General features: G+C 38.2%; 1 protein-coding gene across 2 annotated transcripts; it reads right to left on the bottom strand.

The window, feature by feature from the left end:
- Window positions 1-5,358: 5,358 nt before the first annotated feature.
- On the bottom strand, window positions 5,359-12,616 carry ush1ga (Usher syndrome 1Ga (autosomal recessive)). 2 transcript variants are annotated; one of them, XM_084925859.1, is made up of 4 exons: window positions 12,160-12,614; window positions 8,797-9,250; window positions 6,698-7,494; window positions 5,359-6,178 (listed from the first exon to the last, which is right to left on the bottom strand). In XM_084925859.1, exons 1-4 carry the CDS (start codon window positions 12,321-12,323, stop codon window positions 6,175-6,177), a joined length of 1,419 nt encoding a protein of 472 aa, XP_084781985.1. In that variant the 5' UTR covers window positions 12,324-12,614; the 3' UTR covers window positions 5,359-6,174. The 2 variants fall into 2 exon arrangements, with proteins under 2 accessions (XP_084781985.1, XP_084781986.1); XM_084925860.1 differs by lacking the exon at window positions 5,359-6,178 and having other exon boundaries at window positions 6,694-7,494; window positions 12,160-12,616.
- Window positions 12,617-13,018: the final 402 nt, after the last annotated feature.

The raw sequence follows: 13,018 nt of genomic DNA, 5'->3' as shown, positions 1-13,018 counted from the left end.
CTTGACAGGACCAGTAACATTATGAAATGAAACTGAGCCTTGGTGATAGGCAACATATAAACCAATCCTGCTGATATCAGTAGTTTCCAAGATGGGCTCCACACCAGTATGCCAGGCAGAAAAACTTCCCCTGTTCTTTCCCACGCACCAGGAAAAATTGTTCCCGGTGATGCAGCTGCTATTTTACTCTCCCTTTCGATCGATACTCTTGTGTGCGACAACCTTTCTCACTCAGCTCTGCTTCAATATAGTGTTTTCCCAAGTAAAGGCTCTGTAAATTCATGGCTTGGCATGAGTATTCAAAGTCGGGATGTTCCGGGTATCTGTGCTGCCATGGGCTGATGTTGGTCAGGTGTCTCGGTCAAAGGTCAAACTTCTGGAGTCTTAAAAAAAAGGGGGAAATAGACAATGTGGAAATAAAAATAAGATATGACAAGCGGTGGGTGGGTGATGTATTGAAGGGTTATTTGCATTTTAAGAAGTCCTCTCTGGTGTCAGGGTTAGGCAGGGTAGAAAGATGAGGGACTGGCACGGATGATTTAGTACCATTAATTTGATATAGAGGTTTTTCTCATGATTGTTTACGCTATATTGAATTTCAGCTCTGTGTAGCAGTACTACAGCAGTGCTCTGAGCTAAATGCTAATGTTAGCATGCAAAATTTGCACACAACACAAAGTAAACTGTGTTTGTTTTATGCTTAATCCAGAAACAATAAACCACTTCAGTTTACATTTTCCAAGCATGATGTCGAAAAATAAAGAAAATGGGTCATTAACGTCACCCTAAGAAAAACACGAACGCCTGCGATGTAAGACTTTTCATTCAAAGGGAAAAATATGAAACTTGCAGTGTTGCTGAATAAATTCATTATCAAAGTATTCATCATAGTCTGGATCAGACACTGTAGACACAGCAGACACTGATACACACCAAGTGTCATCCCTAGTGTCATGAATGTAAAAAAAAAAAAAAACACGCTGTAAGATACACTGAACAATTCGTATGAGGCCTTTTCCAGTATTAGGCGTGGAACCACCTTGGAAACGACTGATATTACCAGGATTGGTTTATATCTTGACTTTCACCGAGGCTCAAATAACCAAATATGAGGTGTGGAACAAAACCCATGTTGTGAGTGAAACTCACCACTTTTGCAAATCATGCTCAGCTTTCCACTGCAGGAGGAAAAAAATAGGAAAAAAAAAATCAGGTTGTACAGTTCCTGTGTAATATCAGGTACTATTTGGGTGTAAAAGATTAGATGATCCATGCAGTTCATGTTCACATTAGGTAGACATACAGCGGTCATTCCCTTTTTCCACTCTGAGTACCCTTGTAACAAGCCAATTTAATTTAATTTAATTATATTTGAATATGAAAGGACTTTATATTGCAAGGCAAGACCTTTATGGCAATTGCTATTTTCATAAAAAGAAAATAGCAATTTGATTGTGAGTGGCAGTGGGAACAAAAAACAAACCAAAAACCCTTATACAGAAGAATCCTCTGTACAAACCAGGGTCAGGAGGGTCACCTTCTGCTTTGACTGCTTTAGGTGATGGGATAGTAAAGAGAAAAGATCAAATAGAATCAACAAACCATGTAAGAATTATGACTTGACAGGTTGGTGTGGGCAGTTACTGCAGATCAGGAACATGCAGGTCTGGAATCAGAGAAACCCGCAGCTTACATAGAGAGAAGAGGGCAAGCAGAAGACACGTGTACACAAACAAAAGAAACATATATCAGGTAACTGATGCATTGTTTATTGTCATTGCTTTTTCTCTCTCTCTCTTTGCTTTTGCCTCACCATAGTTAGTTAAGGTAGATTGCTGACCTATGTGCGGTTCTGCAGGTTTTTTTCCCTCCACACTTCTGTCATTGTTGAAAAATGCCATGATGTGAAATTTCTTTGGTTTATCAAAAAAAACAACATCAAAAGAAACACTGTACTTCTTCTGTATAAATATCCCAAAAGTTGAAATTCCTGCTCTTTGTATACTGTCAACACATTCGTTTCCAAAATAAAGCCTTTGTCTTAAAATGCCACACTATTACAATAGGCTGTGATGCCAAAAAGGTTTCACACCCACTTGACTATATGTAATTCCTCTACTTATAATACAATAACCTGAATGTTTCATATGTTTTCTACCTGTAGGAAGTCAATATCAGACTTTCTCCTGGACACTTTGTTTATTTCAGTCAATGTTCTCATCACCTATGCTCTCTTTTGCCCCAGGTGTGCTTGAATGCCTTCAGTCTGTCTATGGGCCTGTTTTCTGTTCTCCTTAAGGCACTTCCATTGCCCCTTTTCTGGCCTTCTCCACAGCTCTCTGCAGCCTAGGGAACTACTGTTCAATGATAACACAAACCTGATGGAAACTGGACAAAATCATAATGCAACTAGATGAATGAATAAATCATGCAGTCCATGCTCTGCAGTGTTTCAACTGCCTTATCAACTCCTGAGGCACTCTCACTAATCTCCCTCAGTTCCTTTGGTGCTCAGTCTACAAAAAAAAAAAAAAAAAAACAGCACAAAAAATAACACATGCTACATCTACTGACTAAATGAGCCACAGATTGTAAGTAAAAGATTGCAAAACCATTGTATTCCAAATGATTTTTACTCCTTTTTTAGGAACATTTTAGGAACATTTTACCCTGTAAATAAATTATATTGTGTTGTATCTTTGAGACCTCAATTCGTGCTTCTCTCTCTTGCAGTCCAGACAATTGAATGAGTCCTCCATCAGGAAGAAATAGTTGAGAGGAAGCTTATGAACCTCAAAATGAGATGTCATGGAGTGGATCCACTAAGTGATGGTTTTGAAATTTGGCTTTTTCCTGCTCTGAGATGGCTCTCACAGTAGGGAATAGGGCAAGTCAGGCAGAATTTTAGGGCTTTACTCGGGCTGTCAATGCAGGAATCATATACCATGTCTTGTAGCAGAAGCATGTTGGACATCTCAACTGTGCAATCTTCCAGTTTGTTTTTGATGTTAACATTGTGTTTATTGCTCTTCAAACTCTCCACTGTATTACCGCTAACAGTTGCCATGTGTTGTTCTTCGAAACTTGACCCATCTGATCTTTGAGACTGCTTTTGAGCCTAGGGACTGAACATCCTCCCTAGTTCTCAATTACAGACTCCATAACTGACATAGTTTGTTGCTAAAACACAACAATTTAATTAAATTTCAGTAAAACTAATATTATCATACACCAATATCATTTACAGATGACATTTGAGCCATTTTTAAAATTAGTTTTACCCACTGAGACAACTTCCTCATTTCCTGTCATGTAGCACAGACGGAACAATGATATTCGGGATCAGCAATCGTGTACTATCACTATGGTGATACAACAATGGCGTTTTCACACCTATACTTCGTTAACTCTGGTCATAATCAGTTGATGTGTTTGTAAACTTGTAGCTTTTTCCTGTTGTTTGGTTTATTTTTTCACACAGAGAAAAATCTAAGTGAACTCCAAGCAAATCAAATTGTGTCCGTTTGTTCAGTTTACTCATTGTCCAGATGCAACAAAAGTAGATACAAGAACAATTTGCTATGTTCTGGACTAATGGAGAACATGGAGAATTTATGTTCTTCTCATGGCTAGTTGCTAGCCCATACAGATCTTAGCACTTCTATAGTACTTTGCCACACTGAGAATACAAAGTATATGTGGCTATTGGATGATTTTTAGCTCAAACTTGTAATGTACACTGGGTAACTGGTTCATATTGAGGTCGAATAACCAGAGGTGTGGACTCGAGTCACATGACTTGGACTCGAGTCAGACTCGAGTCATTAATTTTATGACTTTAGACTTGACTTGAAAAAATGTTCTAAGACTTGTGACTTGACTTGGACTTTTACATCAATGACCTGGGACTTGAATTGGACTTGAACCGGTTTACTTGAAAAGACTTGGTATTTCACCCCAAATATAAAATTTAACATGCATATTATGAAATGCATGCATATACATGAAAGTGTGCACCATTAATTCAATTAATTTATTCAAACCACACTCCGTACGTATGTGTGCGTGAGCTGTAGCACAGCCAATCAAATTAACCAGATTTTTAAAGAAAAGAAAAGAAAAGAAAACGCTCAAAAATGCTGCAAGGAGTTATTTTTTTCAGGTACATAAACTATGAAGCAGTCAACAAAAAACCGAAATGCAATATGCAAAACATGCAAGAAGAGAATCACAGACAGAGATGGAACAACTTCCAACTTTCTCCGACAGTTGAAGTTGCATAAAGAATGGTAGGTGGTGCTTCTCTTTTGCTACGATGAGATAGCTGACTTCATCTAACTAGCAAATGTTGTCCAGGCTACGTTGGTGATGCAGTTTTTTTTAATGTGTATGATATTTTTGTCATCCGATTTTAAAGCCAGTCCTACAACCGCATCCAAGAGTAACATGCAGCTTATCTCAGAACTGTTGGTGAAAATTATTCTAGGAGCTAAGTTTAATTGAGCTGCATTTTATAGAGGTGCAATTTCACAATTTGTGTATATTTTCTAAGTTCACTATTTTGTCATGTGTTGAGAAAAACACAGATTTAAAAATTACATGGTCTAATATTTACATTTATCATATAACTGCAACATTCTTTTTTCGTTTTTTTTTTTAAAGACTCGAAAGGACTTGAAATTCAAAATTTCAGACTTGTGACTTTACTCGGACTTTTACACCAGTGACTTGAGACTCGACTCTGACTTGCCTGACATTACTTGAGACTTGACTTGTGACTTGAGGATAAAGACTTGAGACTTACTTGAGACTTGCAAAACAATGACTTGGTCCCACCTCTGCGAATAACATTCATACTATAAATGAACAGCTCTGGAGTTTGCTTGGAACGATATAGAAACCACCTCCTTCAAAGCTGCCTTGATGCGGTCAGTGTCAGTGTCTGTTTTGGTCTGCAAATGAGTGCGATTACTGTGTTCACACCTGCACATATGAACAGCACCAAATGGAAGAATGAACCAGAATTCAATTTACATGGATTAAGCACTGCCGCTGTGAAAACACCTTAAATGTGTCTTTGAAATACAGACACACACAATTATCTTAGAAGAAGCTTCAAATGCAAACTGTAAACAGGAGATGACTAAAGCAGGATGTTTAGTGATCAGTCAAAGCTATCTCACTAATGAATGGGCATTCCCAGAAAAATGACATCACACATGAACTCAATCTCACTCATTAGAGCTAATGCTCTGCATTATGTAACTGAGGTTTTTTCTGCAATCAGTGTCACTCTGAGTTCAGATGAAATGTTATGTAGCAAGAAGAAGTAGTGCATGCACACACCCTTTAAACAAATTACATCATTAAAAACATTTTTAATAAGAGTAAATTCAACCTACATTTGTTTACAAAAGTTCAGATAGTAAACATTAAAGTGCTACTGAGCAAAGGTACATTAATATAAAGCACTCAGAGTAAACAAAAACAACAAAAACACAATTTTATGATCCCGCTTTAATCTAATTCTACAGTGATATGTTACAGTGTAGTATGCACTTATTAAAAAATACTGTGGTAATAACAACAAAGGATTGGCCTTCACTACCAGTGGGCTACTCTAGACCTGACGTGGCTGTCTGTATGTAAACATATACAGAGACAAAATATACGAATACAAGTAAATGTTACTTCAGTTACAAATAGTTATTAAAAATGCTGTTACAGCTGAAATCACACTAGTGTATTTCTAACAACATACGCTTTTCAGCAAATGCACAGGCACAAGCAATGCAGGCACATGAGGTCCAGGTTCACCCCGAGGGGGTTAAAAGGTTCAGGGGACACAGACCCCACAATCATCTCTCTGTTAACTGTGCCAAACGGCATACAATGTGCACAGTGCTACACTCAGATAAGGGTCTTTCAGTTTGTGAAACCATGCAGCACGGGGAACTCCAATAAACCAAACAGAGATATTTTCAGTGATCATCCTGAGCTAAAAAGACACAGTAAAGGAATCCTGTTAAGGATTTATCTCATGCTTGATATATTCATCATGACAGTGTCCTTTTGGGTTTAACATCCAGCCCATATGTGACATTTACTTTGCAATGCTCCACTAACCTTTAAGGCTGGATGAGCACACAGCAGGATGGGTGACCACATCTTTCATTATCTGTAGAAAAGAAAGAAAAATAATGAATGTTTGTAAAATGAAAGATTCTCTCAAGAGCTATAACAATAAGACAACAAAAAAGTCCAGAAACATAGTTTTGTCTTTGTGTTCTGGCATGTGACTGAATACCCTAAAAGATTGATTTTGATTATTTCAGCTATACTTTTGATGATAGCAAAATGCAGACCAGACAAGCATTTTTTCAGGATGGGATGTTTTTGACTTGCAGTCATCTGACCTTAGTCACAACTAGGTATGTGCTTTACTAATAAAGACCAAACATTAGGGAGGAAAAAAATATCTAAGATTCATCAAGACTAATGCAGTAGCTGATCTATTAAAGTAGTAGAACAACAGCAATAGCTACAAATAGAGTTAGAAATTAGCAATAGCTCTACACTATATGTGCAGCACATCAGTTTCATGCTCCATAGTGTTTCATATCTGAACTATGTTAAACTGCATTGTCCCTTTTAAAAAAAAGAAACTAAAATTGAAACAAAAAATCTCAACACTCACAATTCTGTGTCCTCAATGTAGTCAGGCTCAACTAAAGTCTCTCGCCGTCTCTTACAGGCATCTAAGATCTTTTTCCTTGGTCCTAAGGGTATATGGATGCTCTTAAGGTCATGATCGGAGCACAGTAACAGCGCTGCAAGGTCAATCTTCTCCCTTTTGAAGATGGAGAAAAAGTCGTTCATGCTCTGGGTGGCGAGGAAGACCTCCAAAGGGCTTGTATCAGGCTCATCATCATCATCCAGCCCTAGTTCAACTTCTTCCCAAGGCAGTTCTTCAACATTTCTCTCCTGTAGGCTGCGTGCACTGCCAATGCTGTCTTCATCTAGACTTGGGTATTGCTGCAAACGACTGCGTAAACGCACATTATTGCCTGAACGGGCCACGCTGGCTGCATCGTGACTTCTAAGGTCAAACATTCCTCCGCTCACATAGTTCCTCCTAAACACCATGGTGCCAAGACCGGGTCGGTTGAACAGGGAATCGTGTCCAGAATCAGTGCTGATCTCAGAATAGTCCACATCTGGTCCATGGAGGTCTGGCTCACTCATGGCACGTGAAATGGCATCGTCATTGTCTCTGGGAAACATGTCGCGAACATTGCGCCGGGCACGATCCTTTGGGTTGACATAAGTCCCTTGTTTGACAAACATGACATCATTACCCAATTGAAGTCCAGAGAGGGAGCGCACACTTTTCCTACCATCTTCGTAGATTTTAAAGGTGCCATCTCCTTGTTTTTTCTTCTCCAGCTTCTTCTGGATCTTTGTCTTCCCTCGGCTTGTGGCATGGAGAGTTGCCTGATAGGATAGTAAGAATGCAGCAATGAGGCGCACATCAGAAATGAAAGACTTCCATCTTAAAAGCTTTTTCAGATTTGAGACAAATATTCTTAAATTTTGTGTCTATTCTGCATTAGTAGTAACACATTTTAATTGATTTATTTATGGTAGATATTTTTCACACTGTTGCCATCCTTTCTTGGTATATGTGTTTTGAATTCTTGGATGTGCTTCCATGCAAATTGAAATAGACTGTCATTGTATTTACTACTGATAGCTTTCCCCAAAGCAATACGTAAATTTTACTTATATGTCTTGACATCTTTGAATGGATTATCATGAACTTTTGCACAGTTTCACCAATCCATCCATAAGTAATCCATCTAGATACTGCTAAGACTTAAAGTTAGGGATGTGGCAACTTTAACAGACAGGTGGGGTAGCTAGCTGTCTGGTTTTCTTCACCTGTGTTGTTGCAGCTTTTTGAAGGTTTTTCATGAAAAAATCTGAAGACAACATTTTGGAGGTACAGACGAGCCAAGAAGTTTGTCTTTTTTTTTCAAGATACTCTAGAATTTTATCAGTTTGTCACCAATTAGTAGGCATGCACATTGCACCTGTCCAGTTTAAAGTGGCAGCTAACCAAGCTTGCTACATATTTTTTTTAGCACACTATCCTGTTCATATACAATCATTTCTGGCTACAAAGCACCAACGTGGCAGGAGTCAAAATGCTCACGGTGAGGAATCAAAAAGCAGAAGACTTCATGGTGGTTACATCCATCTTTTACATACAGTTTACAGTCTTTCACCACTTGAAGTGGCTTATACCTTATAAAGTGTAACATATTTTGTCTGTGGCTAAACAGGTATAGCAGCAGTTCAAGCCAGTGGCAGGGAAAGGCCTGGAAAAGCATGAAAAAATATAGAGTTGAGAACTAAATTCTACAAAAAGAAAAAAATGTTGCGGTTAAATTCATAGAGTTAACCTAGTAATCGAATGTAATCTAAAACTAGTATTTAAAAGGTTGAGTGACGTAGGGAAAGATTCATTTTTTAAATGATTTAGCCGACATTTTGGGACTCTACATCTAAGGCAAGGCCTGAAACACAGAAGGACATAAGACAGGTTTGACCAAACCCGCTAGGCCTGCCTAAGTATTGACTACTGCTCACATGAGGAACATCAGCTTGTTGGCATTTTAACAGTGACCATGTAAGGTTTTCCTTACTCTTTTCAGGCTTTGCAATTAAGAGAAGAAGCTCTTTCTAGGTGGCAACAATCCAAAACAAAAAAAAAACAAATTACAAATAACAAACCTGGGAATATGGCACACTGACAGTGGCTGTGTTTAAGTTGAGCAGCTTGTGGCTAAGAGAGCTGCTTGTGTAGCTGGAAAAACTCATGACATCTGATGCAGATGTCTCAGAAACTTCCTTGTAAAACTTTCTCTCCATACGTTTGTGGTGCTTCTTCTGCATCTTCATGCATTCTTTGATTCGCTGTTCAGCATCACGAAACGCCCGATCCTTCAGCTTGCTGACCAGCTTAGGATTAAGGCTTGTCTGCTTGGCAGCGATGGAATCCAGGTAGCGGACACAATCCATGTGATTCTTCGTGGCAGCCATGTCCAAAGGTGTGTGGTAGTCATTGTCCAAGCACCATATGTTGGCACCAAAAGACACCAGGAAGAAAAGGCAGTTGAGGTGACCATTGGCAGCTGCCAGGTGGAGCGGCGTGTTCCCCCATATGTCACACTTGTCTGGGTTTCCCCTGAAGGTCACAAGAAAAGTGTAGACACATTTAGAAAGTAATTTATTGACTATTTGGACATTCTTATTCAAAAATATGTCAATGTCAATTCAGTGTCATTTGTATTTTTATACATTTAAAAGCAGCAAAGTTGACCAAAGTGCTTCACAAGTTAATGAAAAAGAGAAAAAAAGACATGAGATGAAGTAAAACACAATATATTTAACTAATTTAATAAAAAAAAAAAAAAAAAAAAAACGAGGTAGAGGATGTTTTCTTTCTGGTTAGTGTTCAGATATCTCACTTGTGAGTAATTATGTGATTTTTGACCGTGATTTCACCACTGAACTGCCAATTACGGGATGTTAAATGGACCTCTTTTAATCATTTAAACCTTAAGAACTACATTAAGTTTCAGCAAATAACTGCTGATCTTCTGTAGTTTTGATCAATTGAAAAATGGATCAATTCTTTTTTCCACAGTGGAAGCACCGTAATTAAATGAATCCTTTAAAAGAAACAATTGTCCTTCACTGACATTCCACGACCTTAGGGTTACCTCTATCTGTGTTGTAATGTTGCTGTCAGTCTGTAATATGACCACAAGCTTGCTGGTGCCACAGCTACACTACCTGTATCCTATTACAGGAAACTGTAAAAAGAATGAGCGCGTGAATGGCAATGTCACACTAAAGTCCACAGAACAAAACACATTGTTACAGCTGAGTTAGATTACTTTGAGGGCAAATTTTCATTTTTTTTGCCCCTGCACATTTCCTACCCCACCACAGGTCGATTACGCACATTAGAGCTCATTATCATCATTTTTTACAAACTAGCATCCCATGAAGAAACTTTCTGGTAACTGGTCAAAAACAGCATGTATTCATAATGCACAACTTATGTGTGCCCAGTACACCTAAACCGAGGTAAATTTATTTTAGGCTATTATTTCTGTGGATTTTTTAAAAAGTATACAGTCTTTTGCTGGCATCACTCTTCCTGTATTTACATTCTTATTGAACTGTCTTGTATCTTATCCATTTCCTCCAATACCAAGGATATGAAACTACTGTTGAAGTGAAGCTGTATTATTGATGGCTGCTGTTGCACAGTTTTCATTGGGAATGTATGTACAAAGTCTCCCAGAGCTACTTAATTTAGCAAATCACACCACCTTTATGGACTGTAATAGATTTAAATATGCAGCTTTAAAAACAAGCATTATTTGAGTTCATGTGAAGAGTGACTTTTGTCAGTTTGCATGAGTGAGTGTAAACACCAACCACTCAGAAAGTAACAATAAAACAGAGATTAAACAAAGGCATCATTAATAGTGCTGTAAAACACTGAAACAACATTATCTTTTCAACTCAGGTGAAAAGATAAATTGAAATTAGATATTCAGGTTGCACGTTGAGATAAAATACTTAGAACCTTCTACAATCTCTATACTCTATATACCATACAGTAGCTGCAGTAAGGGGCCATCTAACTTGATAGCTTTATGTATGTAATTTATACCTGTCCTTGTAAAGTCGATGATTACAGTAGAGCTCACATTTTCCTCATCTGCTCTTTATGACATTATGGGCTGTTTGCATCTTTACTCCCTGTGACAGTTTGATGTTACTGCATCTGTAATATACTTGCCAAATATGGCAGAGGAGGCATCTTTCCCATGAAGCATGTCAGGCAGCATTAGACTTATCTTATATAATGGGGTCTCTTGGGTTTGAATTATTGCAGGATTTGATGTTTAATTTTAGCATCACATGTCAATCAGTAGTTTATATATGCTCTTATTAGCAGAGGTGCTTAGCCGCTATCACCAGATGATAGTGTCTGGTCTGCTGTTGAGAACGTTTCAGAAACACTTTAAATTCATAATGGCCCCATTTGGGAGGATGGGGCGGGGGGGGGGGGGGGGGGGGGGGGGGCAGGATGCAAAACAGGTCAAGTAGATGTAATGAGAAATGGGCTGTTCCATGTGAACACCAATCACATTTGTGGATTTTGCTCAATACGGACACCGCCAAAGACGCAACAGCTCCCTAATATGATCTAATTTGCTATTAATTCGATAATTATTTTTCTATCACTGGAATTACATTTTGAAAATATTACAGAGAGAATACAGCAAACTGTCCAAGACAAACTCTGTTTTAAGGAACTTGCATCATCTTATCATCATGGAATCATGCACGTCTGTTATAGGACAAAATAGATTTTCTTTCTACATGTAATTCTCTGATTCTGTACTACATTGCATGAAATAACATCTCCACATCATGAGATGACTTTGAGCAGTGTCATGAGCTGAGCTTTTAAAATTTATGGTAGAGTGCTTCATTTGAACATGACACATAACACACGCTGTTATTTGAAACTCAAAGCTGTGTGTGACCTGAAAATAGATGGATAATAAGGGTTAAAGTGGCATCACAATGTTGGATGTTGAACCTCAGCCAAAATTCCACAGAAACAAGGCCACTGTCTAAATTATCTGTTTAAAGAGGTTTTGTTCTTATCAAACAAAGATTTAAAGTCTAAATTAGAATATTAAGATCCCCCCCATCTGAAGACATAAGGTTTATTCAGATTTTGTGGATTTCTCTGCTACTACGCTATAAATATATTCATATTAAAAGGCAGCCTCTATATTTTTAAGACCTCGCCTAACAGCATATCTACATGGCTATTTTCTGTTGGTGAGACTGAAATTAGGTTACAGTAAAGAAAAACATTGTTTTAATGTTATTTTAGTGCCTGTTAAAGTCTTGTAATAAGTGTAAACATTTTATGGTTGTGCTACAAAAACGCCCGTAGTTTAAGCAGCCATGTCAAATTCTGCAGAAACATACGGGCTTATGCGTCATGTTTATGGCCCTTTATCATTTTGCGCACACAGTCTCATAAATCATACTCACCCCCTCGACACAATCAGTCGCAGAGCTTCCAGGTTGCCGTGATAAGCTGCCCATAACGTCGGTGTCATGCCATCCTCATCCGGCGCGTTGAGATCCTTCCGAGTTGCCTCTTTAAGTAGGTCCAGGTAGCCATCCCGGGCCGCCTTATGGTATCTGTCATTCATGGTGCACAATTAAGTCACCCAGCTCGACCCCATTCCGACGCGTCAATACTGCTACCATCGTCTTCTTCGTGTGGGTACACAATGGTAGCTGAGCGGCTAAGGGGGCAGTTTACCCCCCTTTTCACTCAGAACCATTTGGTCAGATCAGACACAGACCGCAGTGAAGAACGCGTCGGTGGTATCCAAGGACGCGCTGCAGTACAGTGCTTCCGGTGGCCGAAAGGTCCCAATTCTCCCAAACAGAGATACAGCTGATATATTATTTATTTTTAAAGTGACATTCAACAAGTCAGGGAACAAGACATGAAACACGCTTTACTCTGCTAAAAAAAATAGCTGCCCTGGTTCTTTATTGTATTGTGATATTTGAAAATGCTATTAATATTTCTTTAAGTTTTCTTTATTATTATTTTTTTACTCATTTTTCAAATTGAGTAATAAATCTTATTACATCTACTAGCTTTAAAAAAATAAATAAAATAAGTACACTAAACTACACTAAAGTTGGAAACAAATAAATTATTGACCTCATAGCAGTTGGAACACAGGGGACAAAGATTTAGTTGATTTGTTAATACTGTTTAACCTTTTGAATAAAGTATTATTCATGCTTTAAACCTTATGCTTCGAAGAAAAAAAAGCAAGACACACAAAGAATTATTTCATTAGGACAAAGGAGTGTTTCAAGAAAGAAG

Source organism: Perissodus microlepis, chromosome 4 (genome assembly GCF_051167445.1).
Source record: "Perissodus microlepis isolate ML-2025 ecotype Zambia chromosome 4, ASM5116744v1, whole genome shotgun sequence".
Lineage (NCBI taxonomy): Eukaryota > Metazoa > Chordata > Actinopteri > Cichliformes > Cichlidae > Perissodus > Perissodus microlepis.
The sequence above is the reverse complement of the archived record's forward strand: the minus strand, read 5'-3'. Positions and strand labels throughout refer to the sequence as shown.

Excerpts from the sequence above, each read along its gene's own strand:
- ush1ga (XM_084925860.1), bottom strand. The coding sequence starts at position 12,323 with ATGAATGACAGATACCATAAGGCGGCCCGGGATGGCTACCTGGACCTA. Across the intron at positions 9,251-12,159 it reads CGACTGATTGTGTCGAGGGG|GGGAAACCCAGACAAGTGTG; the intron begins GTGAGTATGATT and ends TGTGACCTTCAG. Across the intron at positions 7,495-8,796 it reads TCAGTGTGCCATATTCCCAG|GCAACTCTCCATGCCACAAG; the intron begins GTTTGTTATTTG and ends CTATCCTATCAG.